The following is a 23,016-nucleotide window of genomic DNA, read 5'->3' as shown; positions in this document are numbered from 1 at the left end:
CTCCTTCCTTCAACATGGTTTAATATGAGAGAAAGCAAATGCACAATACAAAATTTAAAAACTGGCGTACATCGATACCCCACCTGGGTGGCTGCTCCGACACACACAACACGATGCTCTTGCACAACTGTTTCATCGCCTGTCACTTGCAGAGGGTCTGGAAGGGCCCCAGCCCAGCGGTGCCGGGCATGGCCCACGGGCAAGGTCACTTCTCCTTCTTGGAGGCTTCTGTCAGCTCTTCTTTGGAGGCCCCCGGCGCCTCCTTGGGGACTGAGCTCTCCTCGTAGCTGGGGACGAGAAGGACAAGAGGAAGGAATGAGTGGGGCCAGCCCCTCCCTGGGGACAGAGCTCTGTGCCACATTGGGACAGCCCAGCCCATGGCCTCCTTGGGGTCTGTTCTGCTGCCGTGGCTGTGCCAAGGAAGGGGTGGCTCCAGCCAACAGCCCCCAGTGTGGGAACCCCTATGGGGCAGAGCCCAGGCAGAGAGATGAGTGATGTGACCCTCCTGGACATGTCCAGGGATGGGGTGTACCCAGCCAGGGACCAGCTCTGTGCCCGGGGTCTGTCCTTGCTCCCGAGAGCACCATTGGATATTCTGGATAGCACACACTTTCCCTGGTTGAGCCCTGGTGGCAGCAGGGCTGGTTAATGGGGGAGCTGCAGCAAGACCAACAGCAGTGATCCCCCCCGAGTCTCGTTCCTCTGGCTGCAAACTCCTTCCAGCAACAGCCCCAGGGCTCTGGCAAAGAAAATCCAGGAATGCTGCTTCCAGTAGAAAGGAACACCAGGGCAGAGATGTCAAATCCTCTCGCCCTTCCCAGTCTCCTCTCTCAGACTGGGAGAGAATCCGGCCCACAGCAGCAAGGCGACAGCTCCAGCTTCTGCCCAGGGAGCAGGGAGAGCTGGGATAGGGAGAGCTGGGACCAGGGAGAGCCGGGACCTGCCCCTACCTGGCCAGAGCGACAGACAGGGGGCCCCGGCGGCAGCGGCTACATGGCACTGGGGCTCTGCTGCCGGCGTCGGCGGGGACAGGACAGTTTCTGCTGCATGGAATCAGCCAGGCTGGCCGGCGAGCCAGACACCGTGGGGAAGTGGGTAAGTCTTGGTGTGTGTGGCAAGATTTCAGCAGAGGATTCGTAGCTGCAGGAGAGAGGAAGCAGGAGGGGAAAGACAAGGACAGAAAGGAGAGGGGGAGAGAGAGAAAAGCAGAAGAGTTCTGGAGTGAGAGCACTGAGGACCCACCACCCTGTGCAGGCAGCCTGGCATCCCCCTTCCAGCTGCTGGCACCTGCTGGTTCGGGCTGGGGTCTCTCCTTGCCTGCAGATCCCAGGGCAGGGCTGCAGAATGGAAAAGTGAGCACTGAGACCTGGGGTTAAGGCATCTCCCACTGGCATGAGCTGAGCCAGGTAGCTGGAGTCTGTGGAAAGCAGGCCTGGGCAGTGGGGAGGCAGCAGTGGGCAGGAGGCAGAGCAATGCAGCAGAGCCTGCCCTGCTGCTCGAGGACAGCGTGTCCCCAGACGTGAGGGGCAGGATGGGTTCCCACTGCCAAGGGAGGCAGAGCAGAGCTTACTGCCTAGCCTAGGGAGGCTCAGCAAGGCTGGGAGCCATGGAGCTGATCCCAGTGTCACCCACCTCTGCTCCATCAGCACCTCTTCCCCTGCTCGCTCCCACCCTGCCTGCAGACCCTCGCTCCTGCAAGACACCAAGTGCAGGCAGAGACCACAGGGACCTGCCAGCTCCAGGGAGGATCAGGGTGCACCGAAGCACACAGGGGAGCTACACCTGGTGGGATTCCTACGGTGAGAGCCACTGCCCTCCAGGCACCAGTCCCATGGATTCCCACTTCCTCTGCCTGCAACTGGAGCCACTTCAAGGGAGGTCTGGACCCCAGGGGCAGTCAAGGTTGCAACCTTCCAGCATCCTGCCTTGCCCTGGCAGCACTTTGCTGCTGGAGCAACTTGTGCAACTGCTCTGGGGGGCACTAGCCTTTGGCTGCCAGGCTCTCCGGGTGCAGGCTGGCCTTGCAGCTCGCCTCTCCCCAGTTTCCTGGCAGGAGGTGCTGCTGCTGTCAGCTGATGAGTCACGGCGCTGGGGAGAGCGGCTGCAGGATCCCAGGTGCACAGGAAGGACGATCCCAGGACACTCAGCGCCTGCAGCAGCATTGTCAGAAGCAAGCAAACATCAAAGGAGGGGCAGGTGTGGCAGGGCTGGGGACCAGCCCAGCTGAGAGCCGCTGGGAACACACATACCTGCATCTCCCAGGGGAGGGGAGAGGAGGGGAGGGAGGGCAGCTGGCTCCCTGCTGCGCCCAGTTTCCCTCTGAGCAGGCTGGGAGCTCAGGAAGGCTCCTCGGGCAGGGGCACTGGGGAGGCTAAAGGGTATGTGGCCTTACTTTAGGATGTTCCCTTCCCTCCTCTGCTTCCAGCTGCTCTGAGCCACCACCGAGCCTTGAGCACGGCAGAGAAACAGCTCTCAGGCAGCACAGGCCATGCTCTGTGTGACTCAGAGGGACAGCCTAGGCAGGAGGCCAGAGCTGCCCACTGACAGCAACAGGCAAATGCCTGGACAGGCTGAGAGAACAGCTGGAGCACAACAGCACAGCACAGGCCCCCCCCCTTCCTCTTCACCCACAGTCCCCAGAGCAGGAAGACTGCTGCGAACCAGGGGACTTCAGCCGAGTGGGGAGTGTGGGATGTGCTTGAACCAGCCTTGGCTGCTCTCACAGCTGGCTCTGGCTCCGCTCTTCCCCACCCACGGGCCCTGGGACACAATGACCGAATATCTCCACACCAGGTGTGCAGTCCCACCCTCCCCTGCCTGCCAGCGCACGGGAAGGGTTTGTCACTGGGGCGTAAAGCAATACCAGGTGCTGCCTGCCCGCCTGCTGGTACCGCACCACAGCTCCCACCCAGCTCCTGGGAGAGGGCTGGAGCCAGGACCGGCGTGTACGAACACAGACCCGCTCCCTCCACCCACGCACGTGCCGGCGCACACCCAGAGCACGCCCCGGGTGAACCCGCCCCTCCAGCTGTGTGGGAACATCTGCACGCTCCGTGTGCTCCAGCGCCGCCGGCAAAACAGCTCCGTCCCCAGCTGAGGCTCACCTGAACATTTCAGTTACTTCTCCCTTTGCCAAGGCCACAAGGAGTGGGAATCCAATGCAGGCAGGGACCAGGTAAAGCAGAGCAGGCTGAGGGGGAGGAAAACAACTGTTAAACCAAACCACAAATCACCCCTCGGGAGAAGTGTGAGGCGAGCTGGCTTTGTCCCCTCTGCACACACTGTGTTTGTCACAGCACTGCACAGAAGGTAAACACCCCAAAAAAGCAGCCTTGAGAGCCAAGTTAGAGCTGCACCAGCCCAAAATTTGATTGGATATTAGGGGAAAATTCTTCCCTGTGATGGCAATGAAGCACTGGCACAGGTTGCCCAGAGAAGCTGTGGCTGCTGCATCTCTGGAAGTGTTCAAGCCTAAGCTGGACAGGGCTTGGAGCAGCCTAGCCTACTGGAAGGTGTCCCTGTCCATGGCAGGGGGTTGGAATGAGATGGTCTTTGAGGTCCCTTCCAACCCAAACCATTCTGGGATTCTGTGAAAATCCTTGCCATGAGGTCCCACTGGGCCACCAATACACTGAGGGCCCCTGTGCAGACCACGCCATACGGGCTCCCAGGGCCCCCTGCAGCACAGCCAGGAGGTGCTCAGGGCAGCTTGGCTGCAAAGAGCCAGAAACCACAGGGCAGCCTGGCTGAGGGGCTGCTATTGAAAACACAGGATCTGTGCCCTGAACAGGTCTCTGCTCCAGCCAGGCACACAAGCTTTGGGCAGGGAAAAGTACAGGCAGGCACTGGAAAAATCAAACCCAAGAGAAGGAACACATCCTACTTTTTCCTGGCAGGATGCAGGAACCTTGTGGCCAAGCTGGCCTGACCCTCTTGGACGTGCATCTGTGGGGCACAGCACAGCAGAGCTCACCTGGGCGTGCTTGAAGATGTGCATGATGAATATGGTGAGGCCCAGCCCGAAGATGTAGGCCACAAAGCTGGTGTAGAAATACGTGTGCGTGTTCTTCTTCAGGCTATAGGGAAAGGGAAGAGCCCAGTGACCTCATGTGTGGAATGCCAGTGGTCACAAATGGAGTTGGCCCAGTGCTCTCATCCATCTGCCACCAATGCTGGGGTGTGGGGAGCAATGCTCTGCCTCTACAGCCCCCCAGTGCTGTGGGAGCACTGTGGGACTTGAGGGGGTGACAGCCAGTTTGGGGTTGGAGAAGGGAAGGAGACAAGCAATCCTGCTGCTGGATTGTGACTGGGAGGGGAAGAATTGGTGCTGCGACCCAGGGAGAGGGTCCCACTTTCCTGGGGGAGACCAGCCTGTCCCTGGCTCTCAGCAGGTGCTGTTTTATCACAGGGCAGGCCACGGGAACTGGGATTCCCAGCAGGTGCAGGCAGGATGTGGGTGGCAACGCCTGGAAGAGCTGGCACAGAGCAGAGGGTCTGTGCAACGGGAGCGGGGCCACATCACCGCAGTCACACGGAGCGCCCCGTTCCCTGGAGCCTTTCTGTGTGGGACAACTGCTCCCGCTTGGCCGTAGGTGCAGCTCCCCTGTGTGGGAAGGAGCTGCTTCCTCCAACGTCAGTGGCAACCTGGAGGCAGCCAGCACTGCCAGGCACTGATTTGCATCCACGCGAGCACCTCCCAGGTGCCAGCACGCCCGGCTGTTTCCCACGCTGTCCCAGCTTCCTCTTGCTGCCCTCCCCTCCTCAGTTCCAGGCAGCTGGGGAGGCTCCCCAGAGCTGTTACGTGCTGCTGCCCTGACCCCCATCCCTGTGCTGCCTGTCCTACAGCAATGTCTGAACTCAAACCACTCACCTCAAGCACTCAGGATGTACCCACAGAGCCAGCACTGCTCAACTCTGCCCTTCCAAAAGCTTCTCCTTACACTCCCCTCATCCCAGGTCCCCACGCTCCGCCCTGGAGGGGAGCACACGAGTGCACTCCTGGCTCACCCTTCCCCTTTTTCCTCTACAAGAGCAGCTCAAATGTGCTGGAAGACCCAACCTGCTGGAGACCCTTCCCTGCCACCCACTCACCTGATGTCAAACCGCAGCAGCAAGGCAATGAAGATCCCTGTGGGGAGAAGGGAACAATGAGGGGCTGCAGGCAGCAGGGAAGGGGCAGCGAGGGGCTGGAGGAGCAGAGAAGGCTGAGGCAGGGCAGGACCCGCGGTGGTGCTCCAGTGCTGTGCCTGGGCTGACAGTGCCCTCTCGTGGCACAGGGCACCGGGACAGCACCAGGATCTGCTGGGAGCTCCATCAGGAGACCCCCAGGGCTCTGGTGTGGCCAAGGATAGAGCAAGTCACCCGCTGAGCTCTCCACGGCCCTCTCAAGGGATCCCAGTCCCGTCCCCTCTCTTCTGCCCTTACCTGGAATGACAATGTCTCCCAGTCCCAGCATGGCAAAGTTGTCGGCTTCCAGCCCCTTCTCCAGCAGGTCCTGAGGGAAAACCACTGCAAGGAGCAGACAAGAGGCACAGTGAGTGGGAGTGTCTCTGCTGAGCAGACCCAAAGCCCAGTGGTCCTGGCAAATAAGGACCAGAGCAGCATAGGACCCCTGTTCCTGTCCTCAGCCCCCTCCTCCCTTTGTTCTCCTTCCTGGGACAACTCCAGGATGAGAAACCATTGGGTTCACAGTCAGTCCTGTGTGCAGGTTTCAAACCCAGCTCCCAGGACCCAAACTACTGTGTGCTCCACTGCAGCACCAGTTCACCTTTCCAGCTCTTTTGCAGATCTGTGGGGCGTTTTTGCAGTGTGGGAGTTTTTTTTGTTGCTTTGTTTTGGATTTTTTTATGAGCAGGTGAAATTGTCCACTCTGGAGGTGCAGACTGACCCCAGACAGATCAGGGCTCTGCAAATCATCCCTCTCCAAAGACCTGGCCTGGCTTGGGGCTGGTCAGTGACAGGGAGTCTGAGGGGTCACTAGCAGAAAAGCTTCCTGCACATACACCCCACTCTGAGCCATCTCCAGGGGTGGAGGGCAGACAGGGCAGGGACAGCAGCAGAATGGACTCCAGGGAAGATCTACTCACATTTTATTGGGGCCTCAAATGATTTGGCAACCGTCACCATCACATTGGTGCCAAAGACCTAGGGGCAAGCAGAGGAGTCCAGGGTGACCACAGCTGCACAGGAACACACACACACACTCAGCTACACCCTCACCCCAGGCCAGGAGTGGCCTCAGCAGCAGAAAATAGCTAAAAGATACCAAAATGTGGGCAGAGGAGCCCTGCAAGTGAGCCCACTGCCCAGGGGAGAGGGCACAAGGTGGCACTTGGGGAGGTGGGCACGTCACAGCTGTCCTGCTCTCAGAGCAGCACAGGGAGAGCACTCACATGGCAGAGCTGCTGCCCACCCCCCAGCCCTCCCCACCCCCCAGCCCTGTGCCTCAGTTCAGCTCTAATTTGTGCACTCTGTCAAAAGTCCAAAAGGAGGGTCCCAGCTCAGGAGCTTCCAGCAGGGACAGGAACAAGTGTCAGATCTGCTGTAGTTTGCTCTGAGGTCATTTACTTGCACAGCCCTATCAGCTGTAAATACTGGCAGCGTTTGGGGGGTGGACTGTAAACACCAAGGGCAGCCACCCTGATCTCTGCTCCTCTCCACCTCCAAGCCTCCAGTCCAGCAGGCACAAAAAACAGGTTAGCACTGGGTGAGCAAGATCCTAGAGCCAGGGATTAAAGGGAAACCTTAAAGCATCAGATTAAGTCCCATAAGGTGCAGCAAGCTCTGGGCATTGCTGTGGAGCGACAAGGACTCCACAGTGGGACTAGGGAAAAGCACCACACGCAAATTCACCCCAAGACTATGTGGGGGCAATAGCATCGACCCACTGAGCAGATCTCCTTCCTTCTTGAAACCTTCCTGGGATCTCACTGTGATTAAATCTACGCTAAGATCCAAGTGACTGGTCCCTGCAGAGGGGCACAGCAAGAGGGTCTCCACTTCAAGACAGCCCTTCTATAAGGCTCTGACAATACTCTGCTCTCCAGGGAAGCCGAGGTGGGAGGCAGCCAGCAAGTGGAAAACAGAGAGGGGTAAACTCATTGTCTCCAAAGCATTGGGAAGACACTCACATACCAAGCAGGGCATGAGACTCCAGGTGTGCTAAGGCAGAAGGCTGAGTCCTCTCCAGCTGAGAGCTGTGTGGAGGAAGTGGCCCACAGGCTAAAAAACCACAGAGCCCAGACTGTTAACGAGCCTGTGAAACAGGGGCAGTACCAGCCAGTAGCCAGGCTTAAATAGGGATTACTCAGGCAGCTGCAGAGCTGCTGGACAGACCTCAAGGTATACAAGGCTCTCAGACATTTGGAAACATGGTGATTCAGAAGGTGGAGGCAGCAGGAAGGACTGGGGAATATGGATGTTACAAGGACAAATATTCACCCATGGCTGGAGGGGAGCACAACGATTGCACTCCTCCCTTCCCCTTCCCCTTTTCCTCTACAAAAGCAGCTCAAATACACTGCAGGAAATAAGGAAAACCTCAAAATGAAGAAGTCAGGGTGCTGCACTGGCTGAGGGAAAGAGACTGGAAGCATTCCAGGGTCTGATCTCCTCCGTGCAAGGGAACAGAAGGACACTAACAAAACTGGCAGATGACAGAGCCGGGGCACAGCTCATACAAGCAAGATCAGTGTGCCCCAGAGCAGCCTCCAGCCCACTCAACAGCTCTGTCACGCATTGGGAAGACCACAGTGGGGAACTCAGAACCGGATATGACACACATCAAGTACACCACAACAACCCTGATGAGGTCCCCGCCAGCCCTGGGCTCTCTGAGCCAGAGATTAAAAGAAAACCCATTTGCTGAGCCACGTTCTGCCACTGTGGATTCTGTCATCAACCCCACCACACTCCTCTGGGCTGAGAAAGTGGAAATCCTGACTGCAAACGTGCGTCCAGCCAGCGTGGTGCCTCTGGGGAGGCGTAATGCCAGGCATGTGCTTCCAACAATGGCCTGTGGAACGCGCCCGTTTACCCAGAACACATCGTAGATGAAGAGGCCCCCAAGCAAGATGCAGCCGGTGCTGACGTTGTTCAGGTGCAGCAGCTCCACCCCGTTGAGGGAGAACGCCAGCCCGAAGAGATTGTTGGCAATCCAGTGCTGAGAAGGACAGGAAAAGGAGATTTGGGTCCCACTGCTCATGGGACCCCCACCTTGAATGGGAAGGGGTCCGTGCCTGATCCAGCCCCATCCCCAGCTCTGCCTTGCTTACCTTTCTCAGCAGGTACCAGACCCCCACAACACTGCTCAGGGCCAGGCACACGAGATCCTTGGTGTCAAACTCGTAATTCACTATTTCTGCAATAAAACAGAGAAGTCAGATTTTGGGCAGGAAGGGCAGCTCCCCTTCCCGCACAGGGCCGAGATCAGCCACTCCACAGCTGGGGAGCACAATGCTCACATCCCAAAGTGCTCACATCCCAAACAAGGGGACTGTACCCATGGGACACACGTGCAAACCACCTGTGAGTGAGCAGCCAGGCCTTGGGAAGCCCAGACCTTCTCCTTCAGCCAGACTCTGCACATGGACAGCATCCATGATCCTGCTGTCAATAAGGAAATTGGATTCAGGCACTGCCTAAAGCAGCGAGAGGCAGATCTTCTCCCTCTTCCTGTGCCAGTTAACTCCTGGTGGTATTACCAGAGGTATTCCCTTGCCAGTAAAGCTACTGGGCAAGATACTTACCGAAGCATCTTCTACCAGTGCAAAGATCTCAATCAGAATAAGGCAGCACAAAAGAGTCAGCACTGTGCTATCCAAGGAGCTTAAATAAAGGCTGTGCATTTAACAGCAGCCACAGCTCCATCCCTACAGCACTGCAAGAGGTGTTTCTGGGGTCTCACTGCCAGCCAGAGGCACCACAGAGGCAGAGTGCCAGCCCAGCTCTGCAGGGACACACAGGGCTCGCACTGGCTATGGAAGCACAGTGGGGAGCAAGAGGAGAGTCTCTGAGAAGGTTGTTTCAATGGACTAAAAGTCAGAAGACCAAAAAAAAAGAAAAAAAAAAAAACAACAACCCCAACAGTAAAGGCAGAAAACATTCAGGCTCCCCTGAGAGACCGGCGAGCCAACGTACCCTCCTTGCTCTCCCCGGAGCCCTGGGTGAAGAGGAGCTGGTACTGTTTGTTGGGGAAATTTGCAGGGAAGAATCTGTTCATCATGGGGCTGAAACGAGAGGTGTAGAGAAGGGCAGTTCGACAGAAACCCTGCAGGACACTCTGCCCAGCACCTCTGCATGTGAGGGGGCCCCACACCCCCTCCCCAGATGGGGAAATGCTAAATTCTGCCCCATCAGGGATGGGCAGAAGCCACAGCCACACACATGAACTCATCCTCCCCAGAGGCCTGATCTGCCCATAAATACTCCAGGGTGACAGGACAGAGCAGCACCTGTAGAAAGGGAGGGCGCACCCCAGACCCCATGAGCGCCCTGTGGCCCCCACAGCCCCCTGGGCACCCAGCACTGCTTGGGCCACCACTGAACAGCTCTGCCAGAGCACAGCAAAGCTCTTGCCCAGCGCCTGTCTAGGGAAAGCACCTGGTCCCCAACACCACAGAGCTCAGGAAACAGGAAACCAGTTTGACTTTTTCAGTTACTGAAACAGCCTGAGCTTTCAACACCTCGTGCCACACATCAGTGTGAGAGGCCAGGGATGTTCCTGTGAGCTCTGGCTGCCTGTGTCACCCATCCCATAAAGGGCACGTGGGTGCTGAGGAGCTCTCCCCTCCACAGGGCAGTAAGGACTGTGCCAAGGGGGGGCTAGGTTGGATATTAGGTCGAGCACTGGAACAAGATTCCCAGGGAAGTGATCACAGCCCCAAGCCCGCCAGAGCAAAAAGAGCATTTGAACAATGCTGTCAGGGACACGGTGGGATTTTTGGCATTGTCCTGTGCAAGGTCAGAAGATGGACTCCATCCCTGTGGGTCCCTTCCAACTCAGGATATTTTATGACTCTAAGCCACAGCAGCTCCTCAGGGTGAGCTGGCCTTGTCCCACGATGGTAGCCACTCACACCTCCACAAGCTCTCCCAGTGATGCCGTACAAAGCACCAGCTCACCAGGACCCCAGGGCTCTGGTTCCCCCACAAGGAAGGGTTCACAGCATGATCTGGCCCTTCCCACCACTAAGGGACAATACCCTAAGAGGCTGGGCCAATACCCTAAAGACCTGGCTCTGCTGCAGGGCAACGGTGCTCAAAAACCCCACAATAAGCTGAACTGAAGCCTTGGGCAGCCCTGCCCAAGTTACACCCATCCCTGTGCTGTACCTGATGGTGTGGGACAGGGCCAGGATCCCCAGCACGAAGAAATACATGGAAAGCAGAAGATTGATGTATTCTTGAGAGAATATCTGCAAGACAAACCCAGAGAGGGGTTAGTTACCACAGCATCCTCCCCATCTTCATCCTTCTATCGGCAGCTGCTGTGTCAGTGCTCCAGGGAGATGAGAAGAATAGCTGGAATAACCCAAATTCCTGTGTGCTGAGGGGAAATTTGTTGGAAATAGCCATGTGGTCACAGAACAAGCACAATAGGCCTGCGAGCTATGGTGCATCTGTGAGCTGCTCAGGTCAAAAAATAACTCCAGTGCTGCAGAAAGGAGGCCAGATCTTCCCCCATGGAGCAGGGAGCGAGGCACCGCTCCCGAGGGCTGCCCTGTCCAGGGGGAGCAGCAGCATGCCCTGCCCTAATTAAATGGGGTGTTATTAAAACTTCTGCCCTCCAACACACAGGCTTCTTTACTGAATCACACCCCTACAGCCCATCATGGGGGGACTGTGGGGCCCTCTGTGCTCTCCTGGAAGGGGGATCCTGGAATAGGAGAGCGCACGGCACGTCAAAGATATTAAAAGGAAGAGCTGCTGATCAAAGCAACTTTGGCAGGGCCACTGCACATTCAGTGTCTCCATCCCAGCCAGGAGTAACAGGCAGAAAAGGCATTTGAGGAGGTGGGCCTCGAGTTGTGGGCTGCAGGGAAGGGGTGCAGGATCCTTACAGCAGCCAGAGGGGCCTGGCAGCAGGATCTAGTGGCTGCTCCATCAGGAGAGACTCAGCAGATGCTTGGCTTTGCTACCGGTGACCTAAGAGGAACAGCAGCCCAGGGGAGCACACAGGCCAACCTGCATTCCTGGGAAAGCAGGGCATGGTGCTACAGAGGCCTAAGCCTGGCTGCTGCAGCAGAGTTGAGCTCTGTGGCTGTGCAGGCTGTGGCATGACTTCACCTTCCAGAGCAGTGGCCACCCAGGAACACCCTGGAATGGACCTGCACAGCACAGCCATCGGCCCACAAGGCTGCTTGAAGCAGGGCAGGAGCCCACAGCTGCTGTGTGGTCACTGCCCTTGGCAGAGGAAGGAACAAACTGCACCATTCCCAACTCTGCACCTTAATCCTCACTTCCTGGGCAGCCAGGAGCACCCTGGCACCTTGCAGGCATCCCAGGACAGCCCAGCTGGAAGCTGCCACTCTCTCCTGCAGTCCCGTGGCTCCTCAGGCCTCACTGGATACTCAGCCACATGCCAGACCTGCATGGGCAGCCCAAGTGCTTCAGGCCAAGACACCTCCACAGGGCCAAAAGCACCTGCTGCTGGGAGCTCCCATCCGTGACTCAGGTCGCCTGACTCTGCCCGTGGGCTCTGCACATCTAAAAGACCTCACCTGGTCACACAGGGGCTCCCCCAGCCTGCAGCAGACACAGCTCCAGGAGCACAGCACAGAGGCAGCAGCGTTCAGCCCTCAGACTCCCTGGCACCCCCTGTCTCCAGCTTGTGCCCCATCAGGTTGGCCCACGGAGGCAGGAAGAGCTCGGGACTGTGTTTGCTTCCCGGCAGCTCTCCAGAACCAACCTGTGCACAAACAGGTTCCAATTTCCTCCAAGCTGTGACAATTCATGCGAGAACTGATGTCCTCCTGCATGGTGACACCAGAGAGCTCGAGCTGTGCAGCCACTACGGGCCAAAAATGGAGTCAGCCCCGTGCTGGGAGCTCCTGCCAGGCACAGCAGCACGGCTTGCCCTGGCTCCAGTGCCACTCACTTACTTTAAAGAAGAGGTAGAGCCCCAGGAGGGTGCAACTGGCAACAATGGGAAAGCGAGCAGCGTCTCGGCTGGTAATGGTCTCCGGCATCTCCGAGGAGTTCTGGGGAGAGAAGAACAGGACAACAGTGGATCAGCCCCTGCTCTGGCTTCACACCTGACACAAGAAGAGGGGCTCTATGGGAGTCTGAAGAAGAACAAGGCACCCGCTGGCCCCTGCTGTACCCGGAGGTGAGGCTGTGCCACGGGCAGCGCATGAGACAGAAGACACAAACCTTGCGCTTTTCCTTCCCAGGGCAACCACAATTCACTGCTTTTGTCTTCTTGGAGAAGGGAAAAAACCCTGTGCTGGCTTTGCTCCTTTCTCCCCTGCCCAGAGGGGAGCTGGGCTCCCTATCTGCTCACGCCCAGCCAGCCCCATCTGTGCCACCATCTGTGATCACCCTCTGCATGACGCGTCTCTCCAGCCACCTTCTCAGCCCTCACCCTGCTCTCGGGACACTCCTTGTGCTCAAAAGCCCCAGATTTACAAGCCTCTTCCAAGACATCTTTGCACCAGCTGAAACAGCCCCTTCCAAGCCATTTTCCACATGAGACCTTCAGCTCTCAAAGGAGGTGGAGGGCCTGCTCCCAGCCCAGCTGGCAGCTGCTCAGAGATTTAATCTCGCCCAGGCAAACAGCTGAGGCCGACACAGACTGAGGGCACCTCAGCAGAAGCCCTTGTGCAGCTTGTCACGCTGTGCCCAAATTTCAGCTGCATGAGATGAGAACCCCCCAAACCCCGGCCAGGCCCTGCTCAGAGTCCCCAGCTGCCTGGGCTGCCAGGAGCTCCCCTAAAATCAGCTGAACCCCGTGATGTGAGGCTTAAGGGCACACAAGGAGCTTTTAAAAATACCAGCAGAACGGACTGTGCAGAACAGTCCTTCCTCCTGAGCTGCAGGAGCCCGAGGTTGGGGATTTAAGTCCAGCACAGCGCAGCAGGAGGGGCTGCAGGGACAGCACAGGGTGTGCGGGCAGGAGGGCACCCCAGGACCAGTCCCGGTGCTGCGAGGTGTGGGGGGGGCAAAGCCACACACGAGTCCCCCCAGCACAGCTCCTCTTGCGGGGGCACAAGGGACGGTTGTGTTTTGCACCACTTGAATTTATCAGGGCGGTGAGGACGCGCCCTGGGGCACGCCAGCTCCCTCCCCGGGGGTCCCCCGCCTCTCCAGGCCCACCGACGGCTCCGGGGCGAGCGACATGCAGCTGCCGATCCGCCCGAGGGGGACCCTGAGGAAGGGGGAGGAGAGGGGGGCGAGGCCTATAGGCCCGTCCGCCCCCCGGGGGCCGAGGGGGTACCTTGCTCTTGGCGCAGCTGACGGAGCGCAGCGCCCCGAAGAAGATGGGCAGCAGCGCCATGAGGACGAGGCTGCCGTAGGCCAGCGCATGCCCCTCGGGGTGGCGGGCGGGCGGGCGGCGGCGCCGGCCCCGGGCGCGGCCCCCCGGCGGCGCTGCCGTTGTGCGCCGCGGGCTCCTCCATGGCGGCTGCTTCCCACCGCGTCCGCGCCGACACGTCCCCCTTACCGGCCGGAAGTGCGTCACGACGCAGCGGCGCTGAAGCCGGACACGCCCCTTTCCCCTTTTGCCAGGAGAAGGGCAGCGCCCGCGCACCGCCGGGACCCCCCCGAGACCCCCCGGATCCCCTCCCCCGGCACCCCCGCTCCCAACGGGGCTCTGCCTCCCGGCCCGCCCCTCCCTGCCCATCACTCTCTACAACTCCCTGCCAGGAGGGTGTAAGCCAGATGGGGGTCGATCTGTTCTCCCAGACAACGATCAGTAAGACAAGAGAGCACGGTCTTAAGCTCTGCCAGGGGAAGTTAAAGTTAGATATTAGGAAGAAATTCTTTACAGAGAGGGTAATCAGGCATTGGAATGGGCTGCCCAGGGAAGTGGTGGATTCTCCGTCCATGGAGGTTTTTAAAATGAGACTGGATGTGGCATCAGTACCATGGTGTGGTAACCACGGCGGGGTTGGATCAAGGCTTGGACTTGATGATCTCAGAGGTCTTTTCCAACCCAGCTGATTCTATGAGTCTATGATGCCATCAGCCTCCTGGGCTGCCTTTCCATCTAGCCCTGAGTTTCCCTGCCCTTCACTGTTCTCCAAGGGCCCACCCCTCCTGTCCTTGGGAATTCCACCCTGACCTCTCCCAGCCCACCCCAGCAGTCACACGGGCAAGAACCTCTGTTAAAAATGCCTCATAAATGGCAGGGAATTCTCCCCTTGTGCTGGACCGGGGCCAGGGCTCTGCTGGAAAACTGGCTGAAATGTGTGTTTTCCTCGCAAATATTCCCAAGCCTCTGGCAGCCCAGCTGTGCCACTGAGCCGACTCCTCCTCCTCCACCTCCTCCTCCTCCTGGCTGGGGCGAGGGTCTGCTGAGAAGCAAAAATTGGTGAAGGTTTGGGCACAGTGAAATGGTGCTGCCCCAAGCTTAGATCTGAGCCGTGGGCAGGGGATGGGAGCGTAGCAAGGATTAAAATGTAAATCTTTAATGTTTTAAAAATGTTTTCTTTCTTTTTTTTTTTTTAAATAAAAGGAATCTATTTCAGGAGGAGGGTGATTCACAGTTCCGTGTTTCAGGCAGAGGGCAGATGGGAAGGCCTCCCGGGAGCCCCTCTCTGCGGGGCTGGCGTCCTGCCTGGGATGCTGCCCTCTCCCTGTCGCTGCTGGTCCCACAGAGGAGCACAGGCAGCAGCAGGCAGCGTGCCAGCACACACCCCGCTGTATCCCACCCTGCTGCCTACTGCGGTCCCGCCTGGCATGGCAGGGACTGCCACAGCACGGCTCCTGGCCCCCTCACTGACCCCCTCACTGACCCCTCTGGGTGCCCACCCAGCCCCTAAACCCCAGCCTGGCTTGGGAATCCTCACAAAGTGGCTGTGCAGGGAGAGCCAGGGCAGTCCAGGGCTGGTGCCCTTCTGTGGCCACTTCCTGGCCAGGACCCAGCGAGGCTCCCAATCCCAGGGGAGTGGTGTGAGCAGGGCAGCGGGCACCAGGGCTGATGGCACCAGGGGAATGGCCACCCAGGGACAGATGGCACTGGGACAGACAGCACTTGGACTGATGGCCACCCAACGGGAGTGGATGGCAACGGGATGGGTGGCACTGGGTTGGATGACACAGGGGTGGATGGCCACCCAGCGAGGCATGGCTCTGGGACTGATGACCACCCAGGGACAGATGGCACTGAGGCAAGTGGCCACCCAGGAGTGGGTGATGCTGGGATGGATGGCACCAGGATAGATAACCACCCAGGGAGCGATGGCACTGGGACAGGAGGCCACCCAGCAACAGATGGGACTGGGGCCCATGGCCAGCCAGGGGTGGGTGGCACTGGGATGGATGGCACCAGGATGGATGACCACCCAGGGAGTGATGGCACTGGGACAGGTGGCAACCCAGTGACAGATGGGACTGGGGCCCATGGCCATCCAGGGACCCATGACACTGGGATGGATGGCACTAGGATGGATGGCCACCAAGGGATGAGTGGCACTGGGGCCAATGGCCACCCAGGGAGGGATGGCACTGGGATGACTCTGGAGGGGCTGGTGCCACTGATCCCCAGCACTACCTGCCCCAGGTGTGGGCCCAGCTGGGGGCCACAGGCAGTCCCTGGACCCCTCCCACAGCCTCCTCCTTCTACCCTCCCTCCATTTCCCAGCCCCTCGCCGTGGCCCCCTTGGCCTCTCCTCCCACCCTCCAGCACGGCTGCATTTTTCTGGGTTTGAGCTCATTCTTTCCACTCCCCTCTCTGCCGGCTGCCAACTTTCCATCTCGTGGCCCCCCCGCCGCCTCCTGCCTCAGGGAAACGCTGGCTGCAGCTGCAGGAGGGACCAGCAGCAGCAAGGAGCCCCTGTCCCAGGGGTGCAGCCCTCAGCCCCAGCGTGGCTGACGCCGTGTGAACCACAGCATTGCCTCCAGCAGCACCAGGAACCAGCGTGCCGGGAGCTCCAGGGCAGAACAGCTGGAGCAGAGCAGCAGCAAGGAATGAGCAGCAATGCCATGGTCACCAAGCAGCATGGAAAAAAGCTTCTGAGGACAAAGCTGGCAGGGAGAAGACCTCACTTGGGATTGCACCTCTGGAGAGCTGTTTTCCCACAGGGGCAGGGTACTGCCCCATTCCAGCATCCCGTTTGTGCCGGTCACAGGCAGTGGTTCCCCACGCTCTGACCACAGAGCGAGCAGAAACTCCTGACCTGGGTGGGAGGGCACTGCTGATCCTCCCTGGCCCTGGGCCCGGAGTGCTGAGCAGGTTTCCCTGTGGCAGGGTAGCTGCTGGCCAGCAGTACAGCCTAAAAACAGGCAGAACCCACACGGCTCCAGCTTCGCCCCCCCGGGTGCCCGGGGTCACTCACTGCTCGCTGCAGCCAAGCACGTCCCTTCCTGCCCATGCCATCCCACTCAGCTCCTGCTCCCTGCCCCTTCCCGGGGCACCAGGAGCCACTGAGTACCCAGGTCCCTGCCCTGGCTGTGGCTCCCACAGTGCTCAGGTGCTTGAAAACTGCAGCTCAGCAGAGCTCAGCCCTTCCCAGATGCTTTTCCAGGCTTGAATGGAGGCTAGGAGGTGCAGGGGGGCTGGGGGATTCTGCCATCACAGAGGATGGTGCTGGACCACTGGGTGAGGAATGGGGACCTTCACCAAGGGTGGCCAAAGAAAGCCCCAGATAGAGGCTCTCTCCCTGCCCCAAGATATTGCAGCTGATGGAGATGGAGCTGGCCAAGGCCTGGCTAGAGCAGGAGGCAGATCCTCTGCCCTGGCCACAGGCAAGGAACAGGGCTTCAATCTGGCCGTGTGGCTCCAGGATGTGGCTCCCCAGGCCAGGGACCCAGCAGAGACCAGCACCTCCCTGATGCGGTTTATTCTGCAGATTGAGGGTTTCCCCATCACACCAGTACAGAGACAGCACAAAACCCTCCATCTGAGAAACACTGGTGCCAGGGACACATGGAACAAAGCCCTGGCACAGCAGGGGATGCTGCCAGGCGATGCTGCCAGTGCTCCCCGTCCCCTCTCCCTGGCCAGGCTCCAGGAAGTCCAAGGTGGACACTGCTGTGGTGCTCTCGCCAGTCCCTATGCCCTGCAAAGGATGGGCACCACAAGCAGGACCTACCCTGCTCCTGGCAGCCTCCAGCCCTGCACTGGGGCATGGCCACCCCTCACCTCCGGCTCCCCGGGAGCAGCTGGGATCCAAAATCCCATCACCCCAAGTGCAGGTACCTGTCCCACCCTCTGCTCCATGGACTCAGTTCCACTTGTCCCCTCTCCTGGAGGGGATGCAGCCAGATCCACAGCACCTCAGCAACCCTGAGCACTGGTGAAAACAGCTCCATGTCCTCAGCATCGCTCCGGTCCTGTCTGGGCTCTCCATGGAGCCACTGGCCACGCTGTTGGAAGAGAGGAGAGTCCCAGCTAGCATGTTCAGAGGGACGGGACAGTGGCTCTCAGAGCACAGACAGGTCGTGGCAGGACTTGGAGCGGACTTTGAGGGCCCCCTTGCTGCTATTCCTGGCCACCAGCCTGTCGAGGAAGTGCCGGGCTCTCCTGCTGAGGCTTTCCTTGTGCTTCTGGCCGGGCGCAGGGTGCGGGTGGGACTCCTTTCCCCCTCGGCGCAGGCGGATCTGCCGCACCACCCCCTCGAAGAGCTCGTCCACGTTGTGCTGCAGAGCCGCCGACGTCTCGATGAACTTGCAGTCAAACACGGCGGCGCAGGCCCGGCCCTCTGCAAGGGAAGGGCAGGGAGAGGGCACGGCCCTGCTGGCACCCCGGGCGCTGGGGGACGGGCACTGCCACAGGCATGACAGCAGCTGCACGTCCAGGGACAAGGGCACAGATGTGGGGGAAGCAGCTGGGCATGGACATCCCCCTTCCCGCCAGGGGATCCTCACCAGCCAGACCCTTCATTGCCCGCTCACCTTCGACGGAGACCTCGCGGCACCGCACCAGGTCGGTCTTGTTCCCCACCAGGATGATGGGGATGTCCTCGGCCTGGCGTGCCCGGCGCAGCTGGATGCGCAGCTCCGAGGCGCTCTCGAAGCTGCCCCGGTCGGTGATGGAGTAGACAATGACGTAGGCGTTCCCCACCTGCAGGCACCGGCTGCGGCGCCGGCTCTCCTCACCCTGGCATCACATGGGGAATGAGATGTCACCACTCTGCAGGGGCTGCTGGAGGACAGCAGAGGTCCCCGGCACTGATGGGACCTGCCAGCACACCCCACCAGCCCCTGCAGTGTGGGGAGCAGACATGTGATCCTATTATAAAATGTGGATTAAAAGCTCCTGATTTTGGGGGGTGTTTGAGAGTTTCCTTGTCCATCAGCGATGAACTGGGGCTGTGAGCTCAGCCTGGTGTAGGGAGCTGAGGCTGTGTCTCCTGGGGCCATGCTGGGACACGCAACACCGGTGTTGTGGGAGCTGCACCCCATACGAGCCAGGCACCAGGCTCTGCTTGGCAGGGTGGGAATAAATCAGAGTGGAAAGAATTGGCTGTTGTTGGGGTGTTAAGCTACTGGGGCATCTACAGGCAAACACAGCCCCAGCCCATGTGAGTGCTACCCCCCTGTCCACAGCTTGAGCACTGGCTCCATCCCCGCTCCTGGGGACTGGTGGCACTCACAGGAGCTCTGGGCCCTGGCATGAAGGGAAGGAGGGAGAGAGGCAGTGACAGCAGTGCTGGCATTTCTGCCAGGAGGTACCTCATGTGCTGGGCGGGGGGAATGCCCCGTGCCAGGCTCTCGGGGCCACCACTCTGCCCGTTGAAGCATGTGTCCTGGCTGGTGGCCCTGTCTCACGTGGATTTACCCAGTTGGCTCCTTCAGCCCCATTCCCAAACCAATTCCATGCATTTCAAAGCGGGCTGGCACCACAGTCCTTCCTCACAACCCCCTCTTCCCCACCACATGCCTGCCCCTAATGTGAGGGGTCTCTGTGCCCACACTGTTGAGAACACAGCAGGCAGCCTCCCATGCCAAGGAAGGGTTGGGCACAGAGCTGAGCAGAGATGTGACCCCAGCCTGTCTTGCCCAGCGTGTGGCCCCTGCTCTGCAGGGGTGAGCCCTGGACTCAGCCGGGGAGGTCCAAGTTGCCCTTTGCAGTGCTCAAAAGCCCCAAAACAGCGGCTGTGCCTGTACAATGTCCCCTGGGCACATCCCGGCTCGCCCGCCCCCTGCAGCCCCCGGCCCCGCCGTACCCGCTGCTCCGGCTCCCAGATGTCCAGCACCAGCAGCGTGGTCTCCTCTCCATCCACGGTCAGCGTGCGCTCGTATGCGGCCTCTGGGGGACACCGGGAGAGCCCGGTCGGTGCCGCACTGTCCGGACAGCCGGGCCCCGGGCTCCCCTCTGCCTCGCACACGGGTTTCTCCCATCACAGGGCCACAGGGTGTCCCGCGGGGGGAGACCCTCCAGCAAATCCCCCCCACCAGACACCTACCTCCGTGCTGCTCCAGCAGTTCCCTCTCCTGAACGCCAGCGAAGAGATTGACCAGGCTGGTCTTGCCGACGCCGGGGTCACCCAGCAGCACGACCCGGTACCGGGGCTCCCGGGGGCCGGAGGAGCCCGAGGAGTCGGAGGACCAGCTGCCGCGGGGGACCCTGCCGCCCGGCTCGAGGCGGTGTGCGAGCTAGGGGTGACAGGCTCGCGCCCGCCGAGGTGGCCGCCAGTTGCCCCCCGGACCTCGGGAGCGGGGTGCTGGGCCCTCCGCCGCAGCGGGCTCTGCTTCCCGGGCTGCGTGGTTCAGCGTTCATCACCGGCACCGGAGGCAGAAAGGGATGGAGGTGAGCGGGGGGCGTGTCCCCCCGAGGAATGCAGCCGGCTCCCGGTAGCTTCCGATCGCGCTACCGACTCCCGCTCCCGGTCTCGCTCCTGGATCCGCCTCCGCCTCTGAACTGGGTGGCAACTCGGGCAAACTTCCTCCGGGGCACGGCCGCGCTTCGCCCGCCCCGATCTTTAAGCGCCGGGGTGGAGGCCCCCTCGCCGCGCGCGGTCCCTTCCTCCGCCGCGACAATCCCCGCCACGCACGGCCCCGGCCGGCCCCGGCTGCCCTGTCCGGTCCCCGAGGTCCCCGCGGGGCTTGCGGTGCCAGGGAACGGTGACTTCCCCAGGGATGTATCCCCCCGGTCCCGGGGAGCAGCGGTCGCACCGGGATGCCGCGGGATGTGCTAAAGGGGGCGGGGGCTCTGCCACGCTCCGTTCCTGTGTGGGGCAGGGTCCTCCCGGTGCCCGGCCGTGCTCCCAGGGGCCTGCTCAGCCCAGGTCCGCCAAGTAAGGAGAGAGCTGAGCCCCTACCCGGGGGATGTGCTTTGTCAGCCCGAAGCCCAGCCATGTAGTGCCATTGCCAAGACCTGGTGATGGAACTCGAGGCCGGGGTCTGTCCTGGAGCTGGGGAGAGAAAGAGTTGGTTTTATTCGAACCTGTGGGTTGATCCAGGCCTTTGCTGGCACTATGGCACTGGCAGCAGTGCCCAAAAATGCCCCAGCACCAACCCTATGCCGGCACTGCTCTGACCCCACACTGGGCACACCAGCAAGAACAAGCCGCTGCACTTTGGCTGTTTCAGTGTGAAGAGGAGGAGGAGAAGCTGGAGTCTGGTGCTGATACTTTGTGCTCAGAGGGGTTCTGTCCCCTGCATGACAGCATCAGGGGGCACAAGGTGGGTGGAGGGAAGCCTGACTTGTGTTAGCTGTGCCACTCTCTCAGTGCCCCCAAGGCCCTGGACTGGCTTTCAGTGGGGAGGGCCCAGATGCTCTTTCTGTGACCCAGGACCATGCAAGCAGCTGGGAAAGCAGGGAAACACTTTAAAATCGAGTGAGGGTCGTGCCCAGCTCCTGCTCAGCGTGAACCAGAGTCCAGCCTGATCCCCAGCCATGCCAGCAGTATTTTCTCACCCCTCATGGTCTGCCCCAGCAACTGACCACTCTGCTGAAAACCAAAATTGTTTGCAGCCCAAACCCTGCTTTACCACCCTCAGACCACCCCCTGCACAACAGGCTCAATGCTCAAGGGCCTTCCTGGAGCATCAGAGCCAGACACAACTCCTGGAGCTCTGAGAGGGAGAAGGAATGAATTCAGCCACTCTCACTGTCAATCCTGAAAGACAAACAAAAGTGGAGAAAGCCCCGTTGGAGCAGCCAGGTACATCTGCTTTCTCGCAGCGAGGACAAGCACAGTGAGCTGGGCTTGCTCAGAGGTATCTCATCCATCTTGTCTCAGCCCAGGACAAACTGTGTATCCAGAGAGTCCCAGCACAGAGCTCAGAGCTGCTGGTGAAATCCGCCTGGGGCCCCTGGGATCAGGAGGATTTTTTAAGGAGGGGAAGCTGAAATGCAGACAGGAATGGGTACGTGGGGGGTTACAGCCCCTCTGGGCTCCCCACACTTTCAGCGGCGTGCAGGGGCACAGGGAGGGCCAGCACGAGCCCTGTGTTCCTCTGCTCCCTCAGGCTCCCAGGCCAAGCAACTCATGACTCATTTTGCTCTTTCTGGAAGCAAATCTGGTGTCTGGAAGCAAAGGGTTAATAAGCAAAACGAAGGGCTGGTGATGTCGTGTGAAAAGTTGCAGGGAGGTCAGTGGGAAAGGACTGAGGATGGTGGAGAGGGCTCTGGCACGGGCTCCCGCCTGTCAGGGCGGGTAAGCACCAAATGCCTGACTTGTGATGTTACAGAAACTTTCCACTTGGGCCTTCCTGCTATTTTTAACTCTTCTCCCAGCCACCCTCAATAACCCCAGCCCCACCAGCTGCGGAGGCTAACTAATTCCCCTTTTTTATCATTTTTTTAAACATTTAAAAAAAATGAGTTCCACTAATCCATCACGCAGCCGCTCGCCTCCTCCCTCCTGACACATTCCAGGCTTCCCTCCTTCTTCAACTCGTGCCTCCATAGCTACAGCCATAGCTGTCTTCCAGCTAAAACCCAGACCCCGGTGCAGAAGATTCAGCCCCTCTTGCCACTGCAGCTCTGCTGGGTGAGTGTCTGCCCCAAAAGATGATATTTTCATGGAAAATAAGCCTGGTGCGCGCCCGGGGTGTGGAGGACCTGGGGACCAGCCTGCACCTGCAGAGACAGGACACACAGGGAAGGAATGATCCCATGAGCAGACCCCCCGAGCACAGCCTGCTGCGTGTCACGGGGCTCTCTCCCTCCCGGCAGGCTGACGGGAAGAGCAAATCCCCACGGAGCAAATGGGATTCGTTCTCAGAAATGGAATTGTTTGACATTTATAAGATCAACACAGTGTCTTCCACTGAGTGGGATGGAAAGCAAAGGTAATGCGACTGTGTAGACTCATTTCACAGTGATGTGAACAACTCGCTTCCCAGATTATTTTCCATTGTTTTTTCCTTTCCTGGAGCTCTGCCCTCGCTGTGTCCAGCTGGTTCTGCCTGCAGGTCTGCACCACTGCCTTTACTCTTGCACAGGGACAAACTCAGTCACTGCTCATTCCACAGAGCTGGGAAACATCCCCCTGCACCATCCCTGACCTTCCCCTCAGGCACTGCGGCTCGCACTGACAGCACGGAGGAATGTGTCACTGTGCCTGGTGCCACCCCTCAGAGAGCGGCTCCGGGGAGCAGAGCGGTGCTCCAGGAGCCAGATGGAGCCAGGGAACAGTATGGAAGGGTAGATTTCAGATGTTGCAAGGGTGATGCTGCTGCCGGTCTATGGGGAGACGCCCCCCGGCTCGCCCTTTTGTCCCTTTGGGAGCCCCTTTGCCCTCAGGGACACCCCTACACCCCACTGCCCCTCATCATCCTCTGCCCCCTGGGGACCCCCATGGCCTCCGGAGACCCCCCTTCGCCACGGGATGCCCCGTATCCCGGGCCGGTCTCCATGGCGACAGCGGGCGGGCCCGGGGACCGGGCGGGGCGCGCGCTCACGGG

At 59.8% G+C, this 23,016-nt stretch overlaps 2 protein-coding genes across 2 annotated transcripts; both read right to left on the bottom strand.

Moving 5' to 3' along the window:
- On the bottom strand, window positions 1-13,616 carry HM13 (histocompatibility minor 13). The gene is given in 15 exon segments (XM_029960369.1): window positions 1-287; window positions 951-1,140; window positions 3,105-3,190; window positions 3,974-4,076; window positions 5,092-5,128; window positions 5,425-5,508; window positions 6,087-6,144; window positions 8,036-8,161; window positions 8,274-8,359; window positions 9,139-9,227; window positions 10,333-10,415; window positions 12,102-12,200; window positions 13,436-13,521; window positions 13,524-13,578; window positions 13,581-13,616. Coding segments are annotated over 14 exon segments (1,179 nt in total). The 3' UTR covers window positions 1-287; window positions 951-989.
- Window positions 13,617-17,040: 3,424 nt separating this feature from the next.
- On the bottom strand, window positions 17,041-22,968 carry REM1 (RRAD and GEM like GTPase 1). Its single transcript, XM_018073770.2, is given in 7 exon segments — window positions 17,041-17,861; window positions 18,055-18,259; window positions 19,329-19,411; window positions 19,569-19,809; window positions 19,812-19,862; window positions 21,217-21,224; window positions 22,875-22,968. Coding segments are annotated over 7 exon segments (960 nt in total). The 3' UTR covers window positions 17,041-17,583.
- Window positions 22,969-23,016: the final 48 nt, after the last annotated feature.

This window comes from Manacus vitellinus, unplaced genomic scaffold (genome assembly GCF_001715985.3).
Source record: "Manacus vitellinus isolate BGI_N305 unplaced genomic scaffold, ASM171598v3 scaffold_26_pilon, whole genome shotgun sequence".
Classification (NCBI taxonomy): Eukaryota; Metazoa; Chordata; class Aves; order Passeriformes; family Pipridae; genus Manacus; species Manacus vitellinus.
The sequence above is the reverse complement of the archived record's forward strand: the minus strand, read 5'-3'. Positions and strand labels throughout refer to the sequence as shown.